The 20509-nt window shown below is 44.1% G+C and overlaps 1 protein-coding gene across 1 annotated transcript in view; it reads left to right on the top strand.

The window, feature by feature from the left end:
• FMN2 (formin 2) overlaps positions 1-20509 on the top strand; it is a 160054-nt gene that overhangs the window by 74568 nt on the left and 64977 nt on the right. The window contains 6 exon segments of the mRNA XM_080650940.1: positions 1257-1318; positions 9439-9530; positions 9694-9823; positions 11220-11366; positions 12687-12746; positions 12932-13052. Coding sequence (XP_080507066.1) covers positions 1257-1318; positions 9439-9530; positions 9694-9823; positions 11220-11366; positions 12687-12746; positions 12932-13052 — 612 coding nt within the window.

Here is a 20509-nt window from a genome sequence, read left to right as displayed (position 1 = left end):
CGTGTACTTGAAGCTTTGAGAGAAAGGACATGGTAAAATGCCTCCGTTATCAAAACAAATACAACCAGTTTGTGATTATCCACTTTGTGATTTTTTCCTTCCAGAAATATTTAATTCCACAAGAGCTACGGTGGCTACTTGGCACAAATTGGATCAGGGCAAATTCACTTCATTTCTAACCACTCTGTATGTAGGTAACACAGAATGCTTTTCACGAACCTGTGTCCAAACGGAGTTATAAAACACACTGATTCCAAAACGCAATGCAACTCTCAGGCCACAAAATGCATTTAAGAACATACTCCCAATTTTTGATGATCCATTCCACTTCTCCCTTGGGTAGACATGGGTAGTTGGTATATTAAGAGTGGATTTTTGAGGATGCACCTGTGCTAATCTCAATACCAGGATCAAAGAATTGTTCCTTTATTAGAACAATTTAAAAAAGTATCACAGGAAATGCATCTGTCATTTCTACATTAAGCCCACCGGTGGAGTGATTAGAATCAACCTTTTCCTATGTAGGCAGATAGAGCATTAATTGATGTAAAACGGGGATGTGACAGTAATAGGAGTGATTGGTCTGATTTTCTGCTATGAAGCAAGTTTTCCAAATCCAGGCAGCTAGTCCTAGAAAGACCCTCACAGTTTATCTTTGACTTTGGACTGGGCCATATTCGTGAGGTTTTGTATTTTTGGAGCAAGTGAAAGCTCACACTCGTACCTCCGCCCCCAATGAAATCCCTTGAGCTTGATCTTTGCAGTGGGGCAAGTGAAGGCATTGAGGTGAGCGCCCTACACTCATGGACTGCTGGCTGGGTCATGAACTCTACTCCAGAGCTGGTCACCGCTGCTCAAGATGGCCAGACCTCACAGCCCTAGCTGATTTGGCTCAGTGGATAGAGCATCAGCCCGTGGACTGACGGGTGGTGGGTTCGACTCTGGTCAAGGGCACATTCTTCGGTTGTAGGCTCCATCCTCAGCCCCAGTCGGGGTGCGTGCCAGAGGCAGCCAATCCATGTGTCTCTCTCACATCGATGTTTCTCTCTCTCCGTCTCTCCTCCTCCATTCCACTCTCTCTAAAAAATCAATGGAAAAGTATCCGTGGGTGAGGATTAACAACAACAGCAACAAAAACACACACAAATAAACAAACCATTAATAAAAGAAGAAGGAAAAGTGGCCAGACAGCTTTTCACAGCTGGCTTATGGCCAAGTCATTCATATTCTTTCTTTTGTCTTTATTTTTCTTACAGCTGTTGTGAACTTGGACAACTCTGTGGTTGACCTGGAGACCCTTCAAGCTCTTTATGAGAATGTGAGTAATAGAAGGAATTGGAAGTGTGAGTATATAATACGTACACACTACTTGACACTGTATGCAACTAGGCTTGTTGCTGGTGGGAATGCAGACTGGTGCAGCCGCTGTGGAGAACAGTATGGGGTTCCCTCAAAAAACTGAAAATGGAACTCCCATTGGACCCAGTAATCCCACTCCTAGGAATATATCCTAATAAACTAGAAACACCAATCAGAAAGGATATATGCACCCCTATGTTCATAGCAGCACAATTCACCATAGCTAAGATTTGGAAACAGCCTAGGTGCCCGTCAGCAGATGACTGGATCAGAAAACTATGGTACATCTACACAATGGAATACTATGCTGCCATACAAAAGAAGGAATTATTACCATTTGTAGGCACCTGGATGGAATTAGAGAACATTATGCTAAGTGAAATAAGCCAGTCAATGAAAGAAAAATACCATATGATCTCACTCATTTGGGGATAATGAAAAACATTATAAACTGATGAACAAACAGATAGATACAGAGGCAGTAAAGCATCAAACAGACTGTCAAATTACAGCAGGAAGGTTAGGGAGAGGTGGGGGAAATAAGAGATCAACCGAAGGACTTATATGCATGCATATAAGAATAGCCAATGGATGCAAAACATTGGGGGATGAGGGCATGTATGGGAGTGGGGTGGGGGGGACAATGGTAAGATATGTACACATATAATACCTTAATAAAAATAAATAAATAAATAAAACTGTTCTAGTGTGAACAAGAAAAAAAAGAAGGAAATCTGCCCTAGGTGGTGTGGCTCAGTGGATAGAGCGTCGGCCTGCAGACTGAAGGGTCCCGGGTTCAATTCCCGGTCAGGACACATGCCCAGGTTGCGGGCTCGATGCCCAGGAGGCAGCCGATTCATGATTCTCTCTCATCATTGATGTTTCTATCTCTCTCTCCCTCTCCCTTCCTCTCTGAAAGCAATAAAAAAAATATATATATATATATTGACCTGGGTGCACTGAATGTATGTAAGTAAGTATAGATTTGGTAAAATGCTTTATCGGAATGCACGGGACAGGTGAGTTAGAAGCCAGTCTCTTTGGTAACGGCTGGAAAAGTTGGGGTGCGAGATTTCCAGTCCAGCGCCTTCACTTCCCGGGCGGAAGCTGGGAGCCAGGATTTGCTGTCGGCTCGCAGGGTGCCGAGCTGGGAGGGGGAGCTGTGGCAAGTGCCTGTGGTCTTGTTGCAACCGCTGCTCGTTCTCGGCAGCCCCCAGGGGACCGTGAACGTGGGTTCCCATCAGCTCTCAGAGACAGCAAGCTAGAAGCTAGATCTTCGGGTATAGTAGCCAGAAAAATCGTAGCAGCTGGATGTGCAGTTCAAACTCTTCACTCCTCAGGGAGAAGCTGGCTGTGAGGGAGAAGCTGGATGTGAGGGAGAAGCTGGATGTGAGGGAGAAGCTGGCTGTGAGGGAGAAGCTGGATGTGAGGGAGAAACTGGCTGTGAGGGAGAAGCCGGCTGCGAGGGAGAAGCCGGGTGTGAGGGAGAAGCTGGCTGTGAGGGAGAAGCCGCTGTGAGGGAGAAGCTGGCTGTGATGGAAAAGCTGGATGTGAGGGAGAAGCCGGGTGTGAGGGAGAAGCTGGCTGTGAGGGAGAAGCTGGCTGTGAGGGAGAAGCCGGGTGTGAGGGAGAAGCTGGCTGTGAGGGAGAAGCTGGATGTGAGGGAGAAGCGGCTGTGAGGGAGAAGCTGGCTGTGAGGGAGAAGCTGGCTGTGAGGGAGAAGCTGGCTGTGATGGAAAAGCCGGATGTGAGGGAGAAGCCGGGTGTGAGGGAGAAGCTGGCTGTGAGGGAGAAGCCGGGTGTGAGGGAGAAGCTGGCTGTGAGGGAGAAGCTGGATGTGAGGGAGAAGCTGGCTGTGAGGGAGAAGCGGCTGTGAGGGAGAAGCCGGCTGTGAGGGAGAAGCTGGCTGTGATGGAGAAGCTGGATGTGAGGGAGAAGCTGGATGTGAGGGAGAAGCTGGATGTGAGGGAGAAGCTGGATGTGATGGAGAAGCCGGATGTGGAGGGAGAAGCTGGCTGTGATGGAGAAGCTGAATGTGAGGGAGAAGCTGGATATGAGGGAGAAGCTGGCTGTGAGGGAGAAGCCGGATGTGAGGGAGAAGCTGGCTGTGAAGGAGAAGCTGGATGTGAGGGAGAAGCCGGCTGTGAGGGAGAAGCCGGATGTGGAGGGACCCCTCCCAGTCGCATGGCCTGTGCCTGTAGTGGAGATTATGACAAGGGTCTGCCTCAGCTTTTCCTACAAGTTTCTTTCTTAAAAAAATATATATTTTTTTATTGACTTCAGAGAGGAAGAAAGAGGGAGAGAGAGAGAGAAACATCAATGATGAGAGAGAATCATTGGTCACCTGCCACCTGCACTCCCCCCACTGGGGATCGAGCCCGCAACCCCGGGCATGTGTCCTTGACCTGAATGGAACCCGGGACCCTTCGGTCTGCAGGCCGATGCTCTATCCACTGAGCCACACCGGCCAGGGCTTGTCACTGTTTTTGATGTGAGTCTTGCTCCTGTGACGGTATCTGCAGGAGGGAAAAGGGGCCTGTGCGCACTCGGACTTGGCTGGGGTTCTCCTTGGAACTGTTACAAAGTTTACTGTGTTGTCACAACTGTAATCATTGTGTTCAGGTCTGAAAACAGTGTTTGACAGGTATCTGAGTGGGATCTTAATTTGGCCTTTATTGTTTACTAATGGCATTGGAGGGAACATTTGAATTTTGTCTAGAAAAATTTTATCTAGAAAACAAAAATAAACCGGAGTGTAATGTTTAAACTCAGTTTGTTGTTATTAAGTATGTGAGGAATAATCTTATTTAGCATTCCACTGCTTATCCTCAAGGGCAAACATAACAGGACTAACCTGAAACCTCTCCCATAAATACATGCTTTCCTTTTGGCCAGATGCTCGCAAGGCATGCCGTTGGGCTGTTTGAAAGCAGTCGTATTTGATCTCTGAAACAGATGGAAGTATTTGCTATACAAACCTTATTTAGAATATCAACTTTTTTCCCCTCCCCTAATTGCATATGTTTGGCAGTGGGCTTTCTCTTCTAGATGTGAATGAAGTTGGGGCAGCCTCCAGATCTAAACACACCCTCATTTCAAAAAGCGCCATCCCGAGCGCCCGATTCCTGTTTACGGAGGAGTTAAAACCCAGGGAAACTACGCAGTCGCTAAATCCACTACCTCCTTCTGAGCTTCCAGGACCAAGAATCTTTCTGGTGCCCTCAAGGTTATTGACTGCTGGAGGCCCGATGCATGAAATTCGTGCAAGAGGCTCAGCCCTCGCAGCCCTGGTTTTGTTCGGAAGGTCGTCCAGAAGGACGTTTGGAAGGTCGTCCGGAAGGACATCTGGAGGGTCTTTCGGCTGTCTGGTCTAATTAGCATATTACGCTTTTATTATTATAGATGATTGAGTTCACATAGTAAAGACTCTTTATAAGCAGCTTATAACATGTACAGTTGATTCAACAGATCTTTTGCTTCTGATTTTGAATACACCTATATTCTGTACCAGAGGCCCGATGCACGAAATCCGTGCAAGAGGCTCGGCCCTTGCAGCCCTGGCTTTGTTTGGAAGGTCGTCCGGAAGGACATCTGGAGGGTCTTTCGGCTGTCTGGTCTAATTAGCATATTACGCTTTTATTATTATAGCTGGCAGGTGGCTCAGGCAGGCAGTTCTGGTCTCCCAGCTCAGTGTTGGTGAGGCAGGTAGGGCAGCTCTGGGCCGCTCGGGGGTTACAGCTCAGGCTGGGGAAATGCAGTCTCACCGGGAAACTGCAAGTGCCCTCCATGGAAACAGGAGAAGCTAGCTTAATCAGAGACGAGGTCCGGTCCCGGTCCCCGATTGGGCTGTTTTCATGCACATGAGGGCTCCCTAGTCTCACCGTTTGATTGGTCCAGAAGCACGGTCCTTCGTGGTCAGAATGGAGTCACTCTGATTGGTCCGTGAAGATGCCAGTGAGGATATAGTTGCGCGACTCTGATTGGACAGGGGAAGACAGTTGACATAAGATGCCAGGGACTCTCTTAGAAGGCTTGGTTGACTCAGATGGAAGGAGCACAGTACAGCTTTTCCCTGAAGCACAGAGCGCGGGAGAGGCCCCTGTGTAGCCATGACTGTGAGACTCTGTTTATAAATTTGAACCCAAATAGCCACCAGGAGTCCTTCTTAACAGGCACATTCATTCTCAGGGCCCACAAGGAAAGATGCCTGTGCCAAATTTCACACTTCCCCGAGACACTTTGGTCTGACTACTTACCTAGGGGAGACCACGGGCCTGGCTTTCCTATGTATTGACCTGAAACTAAGAGGGATCCAAGATTTCTACTTCTTGGAAAGAGATGGGGGGAGCAGCCAAAAGATCTGTTGCTGGGTTCAAATTCTTTATAAAGTAGACGGAGACTGAGTTCTTCACAGAGACAAGTGATTTGGGGAATGACTTTTATGTTTAACGCCAGCTTTGATCCCCGCGGCTCTTTTGGTTCTCGTTTTTTAGCTCTAAATGTAAACCTTGTTGGATAATGAAAACACTTGTTTGCTACTCCTTTTAATGAAGCTGCTTCTGGTCCCGGAGGCGGTCTCTCCTCAGAAGAACATGAATGGCGCATCCTTGCGTGTGGTGTTGAATGATTATCACCCTGCCTGTGTCTTTACAAGCCATTGTTTTGATATTAACTGTATTCTTCTGTGATCGGCCTCTGGCTTCTCTGAGCACATGAACACACTTTTTAGCTTGGTAGAGTACAGAGAGTATTTCTTTCTTTTTTTAAAATATATTTTATTGATTTTCTACAGAGAGGAAGAGAGAGGGATAGAGAGTCAGAAACATTGATGGGAGAGAAAGATCAATCAGCTGCCTCTTGCACACCTCCCACTGGGGATGTGCCCGCAACCAAGGCACATGCCCTTGACCGGAATCGAACCTGGGACCTTTCAGTCCGCAGGCCGATGCTCTATCCACTGAGTCAAACCAGCTAGGGCCAGAGAGTATTTCTTGGACATTTGCTTTTTTTTAAATAACTATTCAGTTCTTGTGGGAGGACAGTCTCTCCTGACACATGTGTACTAAACATTTCCCAGTAATTTTCCATGATGGCAGGCAAGCAGTAGAGAAATAGTGCAGTTGGCTAGTAACCACGATAAATCATTCCATCCTGACGCCATAAATGTTCACGATACCTCCTTTAAATCCCTTGATTCTGCGGATGCTACAGGAATGTACTTATGGCTTGGAATATTATAGTTCATGGAGAATACGTTCAGGTTTGGCTTGTGTATGGTCATATTAGGTAGAGATTTTCAATGGTAGTAAATGTTGATTATTTTATAAGGACAAACCAAGAGCCTTGGTTTTTACTAAAGCTTGGGTCAGGACTTGAAATTATGCACGAACAGTAATAACATTGGATGCTTTGGACATATTAGCTTGAGAGGATAATTACCTTTCCTCCATGAGGCCCATGGTTGCGACAACTAAAATTTAATGAGCAATAAAGTTATTAAAGAAATAAATAGCCAAGTCTTTTTTTAAGGATATAAAACTCCAATCAACCTTATTTAGGAGGTTGAATGATTCCAGATGGTATGTTATGTGTGTTTGGTTCTGAATTTCTTTTTGTTTACTTGCATGCTTGCCAATATATGGTTAAGTACTCAAGATTTTAGGTCCCTGAGAAGCTGTTCAGCCCTTAGACGTACGACTTTAGATTGCTGTGAGTCTGCGGCTGCCATTTTGCGAATTCCTCTCAGTCCTTGGCATTTAAAGATATTCCAGCTATTCGTTGTACCTGGAGAAGAAAGATCTGTCCATTTGTAGAATGTGAATCTGTGGACCATAAAAAATGTATCTCTTGAAAAGCTAGTTTTCAATATTAGAGGAAGTATGAGTCAACAAACAGTATATAGACCAGCCATCAACTCTTTAATGTGTAATGTTCAAAAGGATAATTTAAATTGTCCTTTAAATAATGCAGGAGCATTTCCCCTTAAAATTGCTAAGAGAGTCCCAGTCCAACACAATAAAAGCTTTTTCATTCATAACATACCTGACATACAGATTTCCGCCCCCCCAAATCAAATGGTGGATGTCAAGTAGGCAACGGAATAATTGCAGGCCAAGTTCATTAGTGCTGGGGTAGAATTCTGTGGAAAGAACAGGAGAGTTGCTGAAGAGCCAACATTATTTGATCTTGCGGGAGCTGGGATAATCTTCATAGTCGGGCCATGTGTGGGGCTATTCTTACATGGTAAACGGTAGGTAACGTGTTTGAGAGAAGAGTTGAAAACGCATTCCCAGAAGTTGGAGCAGTTTGATCAAAGGCACAGATGTGAAAAACTAGAATGTATTTTGGGTGAGAAAGTCTGTTTCTGGAAAGGAATACTTAGGGGAATTGGAGTTGGAGTTGGACAGGGGTAGATCGGATTTTTTTTTTTGTTATGGAGTTGTATGCGTTCCTTACGTATTTTAAATATCAACCCCTATTGGATATATTCTTTGTGAATATACAGGGGTGGGAAAAGGTAGGTTTACAGTTGTTCATATGGAAAATACTACAATAATTAATAAATAATACTACAGGAAATAAACTCTGTTTCGTGTACTCATAACTGTAAACCTGCCTTTGCCCACCCACCAACCCCCCATTCACTTGGTTGTATTTTTGTTTTGTTGGTTGCATTTTCCTTCGCTGTGCAGAAGCATTTGAGTGCGATGATGTTCCACTTGTTTATTTTTTTTGCTTTTGTTTTCCTTGCTTCAAAGAGAAATATCCAAAAAGATATTACTAAGACTGATGTCAAATAGTACTCTATCATTGTTTCGTCTAAGAGTTTTGTGGTGGACCTGTGTGTCTTAAAACAACCCTTGCCTTCTCAAAGTCCTTAACTTTATATTCTATTACACCGAGTGGCCAGATGATGATGATCTCTGAACGCATAATAATCTGGCCACTCAGTGTACATCCTATAGAATAAAAGGCTAATATGCAAATTGTCCCCTCGCCCAGGAGTTCGACCAGCAGGCAGGCTGGCCAACCGCCCATGTCCCCTCCCCCTGGCTAGGCTGGCCGGACCCCACCCATGCACGAATTCATGCACCGGGCCTCTAATACACACATACACACACACACACACACACTGAGTGACCAGATTATTATGCGTTCAGAGATCATCATCATCTGGCCACTCAGCGTGTATTACTCCTGTCAATGGGTTTGGTCATTATTAAGTGCCATCTTGTTAGGTGGCTTTAAGTGTCATTATGGTATTATCTGAGCTCAAGTTATGCAAGTTTATGGACACTTGTTAATGAATGTATTTAGGAAGTGTAGTATTTGACTGTTTTGAAACATCTTTGTGAATTATAAAAAAAAAAAAGACAAGACTACAAATAAAAAAACCTCCAAAATCTCCATAAAGGAGAACAGAGTTGTGATTCTATAAAGTCTTGTGCCATATGTTACAGATGCAGACCCTCACTTATCAAGAAACAAGTTACACTGATAAATATTTAGCTTGATATTATAAAAGGTTGGGAAAGGAAAGAAGCTGAGGCCTTTTATGGTATCCAGAAGAAAATTCAGAAGTACCCAAACCTTTTATTTTCATTTTCTGACTTAATAATTCAATTGCATTTTTCTTTCCCCTAAGAAAAAAATATCCATAAACAACGATTGAAATAGCTAAGTAAGTACTTTTCCCCCTTTAACAACCTTAGAACAACCGTAGGATCAACTTGAATTTCATTGATTCCTTAATAAGAAATACCACTTTCACATGAAAGTCTTGCCTTCTGGAGGGGTTTATAAACAGCTCAAGAGCAAGAGGAGAAGACCGTGCTGTTTTAAAACATGCTTGAATAACTAAGTGTTTTGCAGATCACTGATCGTCAATAACATCATTTGGAAGATTTGGAGATGATCTGGTTTCCATTAAACATATTTACACTTTCAAATGCCTCATGAGTGATGTCAAGCCTTACTACAAAGGGATGCTAAGAAATATGAAAATGTATAGTCTTGCTGTGCTAAGATCATGATCATCGAAGGGATTCAGTTGACCAGATTTTGGCTTTTGATTTCCAGAGAGCACAGTCAGATGAGCTGGAAAAAATTGAAAAGCATGGCCGGTCCTCCAGAGACAAGGAAAGTGCCAAGTCCCTGGACAAGCCTGAGCAGTAAGCATCTCTTAAAGGGGCCGGGTCGTGGGCACCCCGGCCTGGGCGGGCTCCCTCCATTTGGAAAATGCAGTATCTTCTGTTCATTGCTGTGATGCGTGATCTGAGCTTGCACCTCTGTTCCTGTAAGTTACATTTTCCCCTCTTGGCTTTATGTCCTCAGGTTCCTGTACGAGTTGTCCCTCATCCCCAACTTTTCCGAGCGAGTCTTTTGTATCCTGTTCCAGTCCACGTTTTCGGAAAGCATTTGCTCGATCCGTCGCAAACTTGAGCTGCTGCAGAAGTTGTGTGAGGTGCGTTGTGGTGTGTGGAGAGCTGACGCCGGGATTCTGAGGTTTCGTGGTGTTCAGGCACGTTCACGTTTCAGGAAAGTTCGATTTATTCTAAGAACTCAAACCATTTGGAGGCTAGCAGGCCCACGGAAGAGAACGTGTCATGACTGAGCTTCGAGAACAAAAGCAGAAGTTCAAGTAGGACCACATGCTTGAATGTGGTCATTGCTGATCTTTGTCCCTCCTGCTTTCGCAGAATCATTACTTTTCTTGTTTTTTAGACGTGTTTATTGATTTCAGAGAGGGAGAGAGAGATAGAAACATCCATGATGAGAGAGAATCATGGATTGGCTGCCTCCTGCACCGCCCCACACTGGAGATCGAGCCCGCAACCCTGGCATGTGCCCTTGACTGGAATCAAACCTGGGACCCTTCAGTTTGCAGGCTGATGCTCTGTCCACTGAGCCAAACGGGCTAGGGCCAGAATCATTACTTTTCATGGCCCTCAAATACATCCAGCTCCCTATTAAATGCTATTTGGAGGCATTTCATATACTTTCTGTTGTATTTGGAAGGGTCCCTCAATAACACGCTAATGATTCCAGCTAAAGGATTTAGGATCAGCTGTATGATTCAACAGGAGATCAACAGCCTTCTGAAAACACAGAATACATTTGTGGCAGAAATGAGCAATATTAACATTGAAAGCAGTTGGCCCCAAATCAATAGTACTAATGGTTGCGGTTGAAAAGTAGTAATAAGGTGTTAAAGGCACGTTTTCAGAGGACGTGACTTGCAAAATCGGGTTAAACCAGCCGTGGGCAAACTACGGCCCGCGGGCCGGATCCGGCCCGTTCGGCTGTTCCATCCGGCCCGCGGAGCCAAAAGAGCAGAGGGTTCTCTTGCTCTCCCCTCCGCTCCTTTCCTTTGAATTTATATTAGTTCACACAAACACTCCATCCATGCTTTGGTTCCGGCCCTCCGGTCCAGTTTAAGAACCCATGGTGGCCCTCGAGTCAAAAAGTTTGCCCACCCCTGGGTTAAACGATGTGATTTGGAAGACATGAGTATGGATTTTTCAGGGATAGATCTAAATTTGGACGTTCACCTTGGGAAGGATGTCTCAGTTTCCCGCCACGGTGCCATCTATTTGTGATGCTGTGGAGGGGGGCACCATTAGGCTGATAGCAAGGACATGATTTTGTAGGAGCTGTCGTCCTGTAGCCTTATTTGTTTCACAGAAACGGCCTAGATTTCTTCCTCTTGGAGACACTCCTCTTCAGATATAAGAAGGACCCATAATAAAGTTTGGCTGGCACCCCAGGTGATTCGTGTCATGTGACTCTGTGGCACTGACTTAGGATAATTGAAACAAAGCTCTGGGTAAGAGAGCAGTGGTTCTTCCTTCTGCTTACAGACGTTGAGAAACGGGCCCGGTGTAATGCAGGTGCTGGCGCTGGTCCTGGCCTTTGGCAACTACATGAATGGCGGGAACAAGACTCGGGGACAGGCCGATGGGTTTGGGTTAGACATTCTCCCGAAGCTGAAGGACGTCAAAAGCAGTGTAAGTATTTAGTGTGAATGAATGTAGGCAAATTGAGTATTGGACTTTGTGTGTGTGTGTGTGTGTGTGTGTGTGTGTGTGTGTGTTACAATATATTTGTATTGATTTCAGAGAGGAAGGGAGAGGGTGGTGGAGAGAGAGAGAGAGAGAGAGAGAGAGAGAGAGAGAGAGAGAGAAACATCCATGATGAGAGAGAATCATGGATCGGCTGCCTCTTGCAAGTCCCCCACTGGGGATGGAGCCCACAACCCGGGCATGTGCCCTTGACTGGAATCGAACCAGGGACCTTTCAGTTCTCAGGCTGATGCTCTATCCGCTGAGCCAAACCAGCTAGGGCAAATGCTTAATTTTTTTACATTCCTAGTCTATATAGTATTAGCTAGACCAGTGGTCGGCAAACTCATTAGTCAACAGAGCCAAATATCAACAGTACAACGATTGAAATTTCTTTTGAGAGCCGAAAACTGACTTCTGCGCATGGGCCATGAAGTTTCTTTCTTTTTTTTTTTTTAAATTTTTAAAATATATTTTATTAATATTTTACAGAGAGGAAGGGAGAGGGATAGAGAGTTAGAAACATCGATGAGAGAGAAACATCGATCAGCTGCCTCCTGCACACCTCCCACTGGGGATGTGCCTGCAACCACGGTACATGCCCTTGACTGGAATCGAACCCGAGACCTTTCAGTCCGCAGGCTGACGCTCTATCCACTGAGCCACACCGGTGTTGGCGGGCCACGAAGTTTCAATCGCACTGTACGTGCGCGCCCGCACGTGGTATTTTGTGGAAGAGCCACACTCAAGGGGCCAAAGAGCCGCATGTGGCTCGCGAGCCGCAGTTTGCCAACCACTGAGCTAGACCATCAAACTCACCACTGGTCCACGTGTGTAGAAATGCTGGCAATATTCATCATCTCAGCGAAGGTAGTAGTTATACCCCTTAATAAAATCCATAAAAATTAATGAACTAATTTTCTGACGGAGGAAAGTAAAAATAGGAAAGTATTTATAGTTGAGACTCCACCCTTAAACAGCTGTGCTTAACATTTGGAGCTTAGATGTGAGCTCTGGGCAAAATAAGATCTTCTGTGCCATTCGACTCCTTGCTTATAGTTGCTAAAATAACTTGAAATATGGAGTTGCACATTTCCTTCTAAGCGTGCTCGCCTATATATGCTGATTTCTTTTATTTAACAGTATACTTAACCATTTAAATAGACCTCATTTATTTTTCATATCGACATGCTTTCTTCTATTTAACAGTATACTTAACCATTTAAATATAACTATGTTTTTACTTACTTTGGTTTTTCTGCCTAGGACAATAGCAGAAGCCTTTTGTCCTATATTGTTTCCTATTATCTTCGAAATTTTGATGAGGTAAGACCGTTTTTTTGCATATAGGTAGTTGTTTTTTTTTTTTTTGGGGGGGGGGTGGTTAGTCTTTGTTGTAAATGATTTGGCATTGTTGGTTTTTGCGGTTTCGCCATCCCTGCCCTCCTACGATTCTTATCGATCTCAGTGCTGATTGGTTTCAAACGATGTGTTTCCTGCTAATGAAATAGGACGCCGGCAAAGAGCAGTGTGTTTTTCCGCTACCCGAACCCCAGGACCTGTTTCAGGCCTCGCAGATGAAGTTTGAGGATTTTCAGAAAGATCTCAGAAAGCTAAAGAAAGACTTGAAAGGTAACGGGGCATCGTAAAGAAACTCATGGTTGTTACTCATGCTTTTTTTAAAAATAAGAGAAGCTAGACTTTTTGATGTTCTTGAACAGAAAGTCTTGGAGAGCCTCGTAGAACTGAAAATGGTTGAGTACAGCTAAAGAACAGAAATGGTTATTATTGTTTTTTAAACCAACCATCGTATTGTTGTTCTGTTGTTTACAAAGCTGTGTTTGAAATTCCGTTATCGAATAGTATCTTGGGTATTTGAAGAGTAATCTCTTTCACGAGGAGCAAATTTGGCTGGTTTTGACGGCCAGGGACATTCGTATGTTTTATCTGGTCATTGTTGAGAGATGACCAGGCCCTCCCAGCCCTCCCTTCACACACTTGCCCAAGACTTTGCGGCTTGTGAACTTTTCTGGGGACAGAACATCTTCTTTCACATATGTGGTCAAAAAGCACACGTGTGTATGTCTTGTTGTTAGTTGTGAAGCCTTATATCGCTTTAAAAAATTCTTTATTGATTAAGGTGTTACATATGTGTCCTTATCCCCCCCCATCCCTCCTCTACCCCCCGCTCGTGCCCTCACCCCCCGGTGTCTGTGTCCATTGGTCAGGCTTATGTGCATGCACACAAGTCCTTTGCTGATCTCTCCCCCTTCCCCGCACCCTCCCCTGCCTTCCCTCTGAGCTTTCACGGTCTGATGGATGCATCTCTGTCTCTGGATCTGTTTTTGTTCATCCGTGTGCGTTGTTCATTAATATCATTTTGAAGAGTCTGAAATTCGACAGAGTTCTACCTTAAGAGTCATCTTTACACCAAAGTGAACAGTGTACCCTTTTAAGAATTAGTTTGTGGTTAAAACCCCTCTCAGTCCCTGGTGATGAGGTTTATTGTTACGGAGCTGGGAACACCTCCCTAGCTGAGCCTCTATGTAACGCAGACAGGGAGTGAGTAAATGTACGTGAATTTTCACTGGATGTGTAGCTAAAGGAAAAGAAGAGGCGTGGTTACCCCTGTCCAGAAACCAACCGGATGATGGAACTTTTTAAGATATTCTACCCAGTTTGGAAATGTGTATCCATACTGATCTATAATGAAATGTATGGGGCTCAATATATCCTGGTCGCAGATGCTTTTGTATGGATAAAAACCAACACAGTAACATTGCATAGTTGGCTTGCAGTTTCTAAACACTCGGCACCCGTTATTATGAGCCTGACGCAGATGGGGCAATTGTGGGTGCATTTGGTACCCTCAAATATGGGTGTTCATTTATTGAACCCAAGAATGACAAGGTTGTTTAAAAAATAAATAAAATTGTTATGTTTGTATAACACTATGTTATTATGTATTTAAGTATGACTTTTAAAAACAATAAAAGGCAAACCATATATAGTATTTATCTTCCTTCTAAATTATACCAGGTATATTGGTTTACTGGTTTGCTTATTAATATCTCTCTCTCTCAGTGCTAGGGGCATTTCTGGGGGATCAGAAAAGTACTTTACACTTTCCTTAACAATTCAGTCTTGCAAAGTAGGACTTCATAGTTTACAGGGCATTGGATAAAGGAGAGGAATGGCGATCGTACTCCTAGGGAACTTACGTTGGCTTGTGATGGGAATGATACCTCATTTATTTTTCATATCGACATGCCTTCTTCCTAGGTAATTAACTATACAGGTAGCCGTGAAAATTGCAAGTTCTCCCAAGACTTAGAGCTAGACAGCGAGAACGAACAGACACCAGATTGTGGGTTTGAAGAGGACCAGTAGCCACTGCCACTGTCCTGCTTCCTCTTGCACATCTGTCTTCTCGAGCGATGGGGTGGCTCCAGATTACACACGGAAGGAGCATCTTAGCAAGTTTTGAGCACCTCAGAGGGTTACTCTTTATATATAACTAGAGGCCCGATGCACGAAATTCGTGCAAGGGGCTCAGCCTCACAGCCCCAGTGGCCACCTTGGCCCTTTCAGCCCTGCCCCCACCCCCCCCCCCCCCCCCCGCACCGGTCATCTGGAAGGTCATCCCGGAAGGTCGTCCCACATCCGGTCTAATTAGCATATTAGCTCTTTATTATATAGGATAAGGCCAACTTCTCGGAAAGGTGTATTTCCTCAATGAGAACCTAGAGCATTTGACCACTGTAATATTTTCTTAAGTTTGTGCCTCGTTTGTGAATATGTGGGGCCCTAGAAATGGAGGCCTTTCATGATCAAATAACTCTGAGGAGTTCACCGTGTTCTCTGGAAGAGGGTTAGCAAGCAGTTCTTAGGTTTATTTGCCCACAGAGCACGTTTTTCTCACAGAATAGCTGGTAGGTTCTCTGGTCGTTAGAATGAATACATTTTAAGAAACACAACCTCGCCCCACCAGAGTGGCTCAGCGGTTGAGTGTCTACCTATGAGCCAGGAGGTCATGGTTCGATTCCCAGTCAGGGCACATGCCCAGGTTGTGGGCTCGGTCCCCAGTGGGGGGCGTGCAGGAAGCAGCCGATTCATGATTCTCTCTCATCATGGATGTTTCTATCTCTCTCTCCCTCTTCCTCTTCTCTGAAGAAAGAAAGAAAGAAAAGAAGGGAGGGAGGGTGGGAGGGAGGGAAGAAAGAAAAGGAAGGAAGGAGGGAGGGAGGGAGGCAGGGAAGGAGGGAGGGAGGGAGGGAAGAAAGAAAAGGAAGGAAGGAAGGAGGGAGGGAGGGAGGGAAGAAAGAAAAGGAAGGAAGGAGGGAGGGAGGGAAGGAGGGAGGGAAGGAGGGAGGGAGGGGTGGAGGGAGGGAGGGAGGGAGGGAGGGGAGGAGGGAGGGAGGGAGGGAAGAAAGAAAGAGAAGGAAGGAAGGAGGGAGGGAGGGAGGGGGGGAAGGAGGGAGGGAGGGAGGGGGGGAGAGAGGGAGGGAGGGGGGAGGGAGGGAAGGGAGGAGGGAGGGAGGGAGAGAGGGAGGGAAGAAAGAGAAAGAAGGAAGGAGGGAGGGAGGAGGGAGGGAGAGAGGGAGGGAAGAAAGAAAGAGAAGGAAGGAAGGAGGGAGGGAGGGAGGGAGGGGAGGAGGGAGGGAGGGAGGGAGGGAAGGAGGGAGGGAGGGAAGAAAGAGAAGGAAGGAAGGAAGGAGGGAGGGAGGGAGGGAGGGGAGGAGGGAGGGAGGGAGGGAGGGAGGGAGGGAAGGAGGGAGGGAGGGAAGAAAGAGAAGGAAGGAAGGAAGGAGGGAGGGAGGGAGGGAGGGGAGGAGGGAGGGAGGGAGGGAGGGAGGGAGGGAAGGAGGGAGGGAGGGAAGAAGGAGAAGGAAGGAAGGAGGGAGGGAGGGAGGGAGGACCAGCGCAGGCCTGGTTCTGTGTCAGTGACAGAAGCACGGCATTTCTGCTGAGCAGCTTGCAGGGAAGGTGGGGAAATGAAGCTGCAGTCCATGAAAGAATGCGATGATGTCTCCTGTGCTTGTAAAATGAGAACGGCTTGAGCTACTTACAAGGCTGTCGAACACTGCGGTCTCCTTTGAACACTGACAACGTTCATAATTGAACCATATATATATGTGTATACATATATATATACACATATATGTATATACACATATATATATATGATTCAATTATATATATATATATATATATATATATATATATATGTTTTTTTTGCTTTTCCAAAATTTGAGGTTTTGTGTAGAAAGAAAGACATTTTACAACAAGGAAGGGGATCTTCTGAGCTCAACCTCAATGAAATGTAATTTCTGGGAAGGATTCAGCGTGAGTGTACCATTTCATATCAACGAGGCATAAAATAAAAACTGCCTCATGTTCCTCCTTGGAATGAGATAGGTATAAATAGATATGATTTGTGCATTCTTCGGACTAAATGGGAGTCAGATGGGGTATTATTGGGTTAAGTTATTTGGATATAATTAGTTTAAAGTAATGTCTTTTTTTGATAAATGGAGCCTATTAAAACTTATTTCTTCTACGTGGTTAAATTAGGTGACTCATTTAAAGAAGATTCAAATATCCTGTCTACCTTTTGCCAGAAGCGAGTTGTTTTAAGAAGATGTTTAAAAATGCAATGATATATGTAAAGAATGAATCCTAATCCTTTCCATCGAATAAATACCCAATAAATATTGTCTGTTCATAATAAGGAAAAAATAGAATAAATAGTGTGAGGTAAAGAGGTAAGAAATAGGAGAGAATAAATAGTGTGAGGATGAAGAGGTAAGAAATAGGGGAGAATAAACAATGTGAGGTAAAGAGGTAAGAAATAGAGAATAAATAGTGTGAGGATGAAGGTAAGAAATAGGAGAGAATAAATAGTGTGAGGATGAAGGTAAGAAATAGGAGAGAATAAATAGTGTGAGGATGAAGAGGTAAGAAATAGAGAATAAATAGTGTGAGGATGAAGAAGTAAGAAATAGGAGAGAATAAATAGTGTGAGGATGAAGGTAAGAAATAGGAGAGAATAAACAATGTGAGGTAAAGAGGTAAGAAATAGAGAATAAATAGTGTGAGGATGAAGAAGTAAGAAATAGGAGAGAATAAATAGTGTGAGGATGAAGAGGTAAGTCATTAAGACACTCATTTTCTGGCTAAATCACTTCCTCTTCGGTTTCTGCTTAGAGAGTTGACTTCTATTTTCAAGGAAAGACTGCGAGAGAATGCTGACGGCTCAGATGTTTTAACAAGACAACTGACTCTCCTGTGAGCGTTTCTAAGAGCAGAGCATCCACTCTGTCTGCTTTCTGTACTTGTTCTCAAGACTCCCACAGCCCTGGGCTGCTCCCCGGGCCTTCTGAGCTCCGGGACATGTGGTTGGTTCAGCAACCTGATCTGGTTTGATCTCTTGTGGTCGTGCCACATGGCGATGTCTGTCCCAGGGCCTGTCTTGGGTAGAAAGCATAGCCCTTTACCACATGACTCCAGGCAACTCAGCACTGCAGAGCCTTGAGTGATTCAGTTACCGGAAGTGGGGACAATGCTCTCCTGCAAATTCCTTCCTGTACCCTCCCCCACTCCCTTTCAATCCCTGACTTGAAGACGTTTAAGATGAACTCTATCCTCACACTGAAGTAATGCCGGTGTCCAGAGGTCTGAGCTCTATAGGAAAAACAAGTTTTCAAACTTGTTTGTATTGATTTATAGGTGTTTATGCCAATTACATTTACAATGGCAAATTTTCTGATATTTTTTTTATTTGAGGAAAGAAAACATGACGTTGTAAATTCAGTTCAAAGGCAATCAATCGCTTCTTTTAAAATCACGTCCTGTTAGGATTTTAAAATGAATATCCGTTGGACATGGGAACATCAGACAACATTGAAAAACATAGACCAGAAAATATATTTATCTGTAATCCTACAGTTGGTGATAAATAACCTTAGTATTTTGGTATGTTGTTATCTGGGGTCTTACCCTCCATGTCTCCTGACTTCTCTTTCAGATTTATCCCCTCCCAACCCCTTTCGCTATGATCATGCATTCCTCAACATTGCCTTTCAATTAATTAATTCTCTCTTTGACTCTATCCAATCTGGTTATTTATATTGCCAATGCAACTATTTTAAAATCATGGTAATTATTTTTTGTTTCCAAGATTTCTAGTATGGTGTGTTTTGTTTTGTTTTGTTTTGTTTTTTTACCATATCTATTTTTACCATTAAATTAATTTTTGTTCTTATTCTGCGTAGTATTTGCCCTTGACCTTTTTTATATTTATAAAGATATTGTAATGTCCTTTTTGTATTTTCATAGTTTTTGTTTCATCTGAGATGAATTCATCCTTTATTTGTTAATACTTATAAGCTGTCTTTCTACTCATTAGTTTTCTTTGTGCTGTTAGAATGTGGATTTAAAACAGTTGTTAGAAGATGACAGCCTGTGGGCTGAATGCGGCCTGTCCTTTTAAATAAAGTTTGCTTGGAACAGAGCCATCCACACCCCATCATTTATGTTTTGTCTGTGATCGCTTTTGTGCTACAACGGAAGAGTTGAGGAGTTGTGACAGGAACTTATCTGTCCATCTGTCCTGTGTTCTCTGTTTTTCTGCCGACCCCCCCAATCCTGCACTTTCTTGATTTTTCCATTGCTTTGACCTGGCCTGCCTTTGGCCAAACCAGACCTTCTCAACAGCAGCTTGGGGATCTGGCCCCGCGGGCTCATCGGGTCTGCTGCAGAGTCAGTCTCCAAAGGAGTGAATGGCTTGGCCCCGATCTGGCCTGCATTGCTGGCTGTCTACGCCCGCTGCCCCAGGCACACAGCTGCGTAGGGGCTGGTGCTGTTTCCCTCCTCTTTCCATGGCTCCGGAGCCTTGTCCCAGCTCTGGGTTTCTAGTAGTGACACTGGCTCCGTTCTCTCCCACCCCTGGTCTCTCCATCAGCCGAGATCTTTACCCTCCCCCACGCGCACCTCAGTCACTCCTTGCTTGGGCTGTTTCTTACCTTGGGCTTCTCTACTATTTCTGGTCCAAGGAGTTATTCATTTTTTTTTTTTAAAGCATAATGGGTCTGTTTGGTTTTCTTTTTTAATGTCCTCCTGCATGGCGATGTGTTTTCAAAAGAAGGAAGTTTCAGCCTGTTGGTGAATTCATCATTCCAGTTGACTGGACATCATCACTCTTCTATGTTATACAATTCTCAGTGAAAATTTCAATAGCATTTCCCAGGCCTCTCACTATAATTTAAAAACCATTTAAGATGGTTTCATGAAAATCTATCTTCTGATGGTGCCATAATTTAATGAGTGATTTGATTCTTGTAAGAAATCATCTCTTTCCAATTCTGCCTACTCTTCAGCAATAGTATGTTGAACATCCTTATCCATAACCTTTTTACTCTATTTTCTATTCTTCCTTAATATAGATTATTAGAATTATAATTACTAGATTAGAGGCAATGAACATTTTATTTTCTGATTCCTGATACTCATTATCAAAATGCTTTCTAGATAGGCAGCTTAAGAATTTAATGGGTAGGTTATCGCATAATAATAAGATTTATGAAATTTAGATCAGTAGGAATCAGAGATATTATAGTCTAATACTTAATTATCATTCCACAAATGTTTAGTGAATCACTGAAAAAACAAACACACAGATTCTTCTTCCCTCAGAGCTCACGGACTAATAAGAGCACCAGCGGTTATGTGCATACATATACCACTGTATGGTATAACAAATAGTTTTTAGTTCTATAAATAAGATACCACAGAAACACGGAGGAGGTAAGGATTACATGTACTTGGAAAATGATACCTAAGTTGGACTTGGAACGATCAGTAACGTTCCGTCCAGGAGAAAGAAGAATAGAATTTCAAGCATGGGACAGGACATGAGCAAAGTCACCAGTGTAGCGACTGTTTGGGCTCTGATTATCTATGGACCCATGAGGTCGGGGGTTTCTCAGGATTAAACCTGAGGGCTACACAATATTCCGATGTGAAATTTGGCTCATTGCAGCAGAATTCGTAAAGAAGGTCAGCACTGAGCATGCGTATGGTCTGAAAAA

This window comes from Plecotus auritus (genome assembly GCF_963455305.1).
Source record: "Plecotus auritus genome assembly, chromosome: 14".
Taxonomy (NCBI): domain Eukaryota; kingdom Metazoa; phylum Chordata; class Mammalia; order Chiroptera; family Vespertilionidae; genus Plecotus; species Plecotus auritus.
This window is presented reverse-complemented; position numbering and strand designations above follow the sequence as displayed.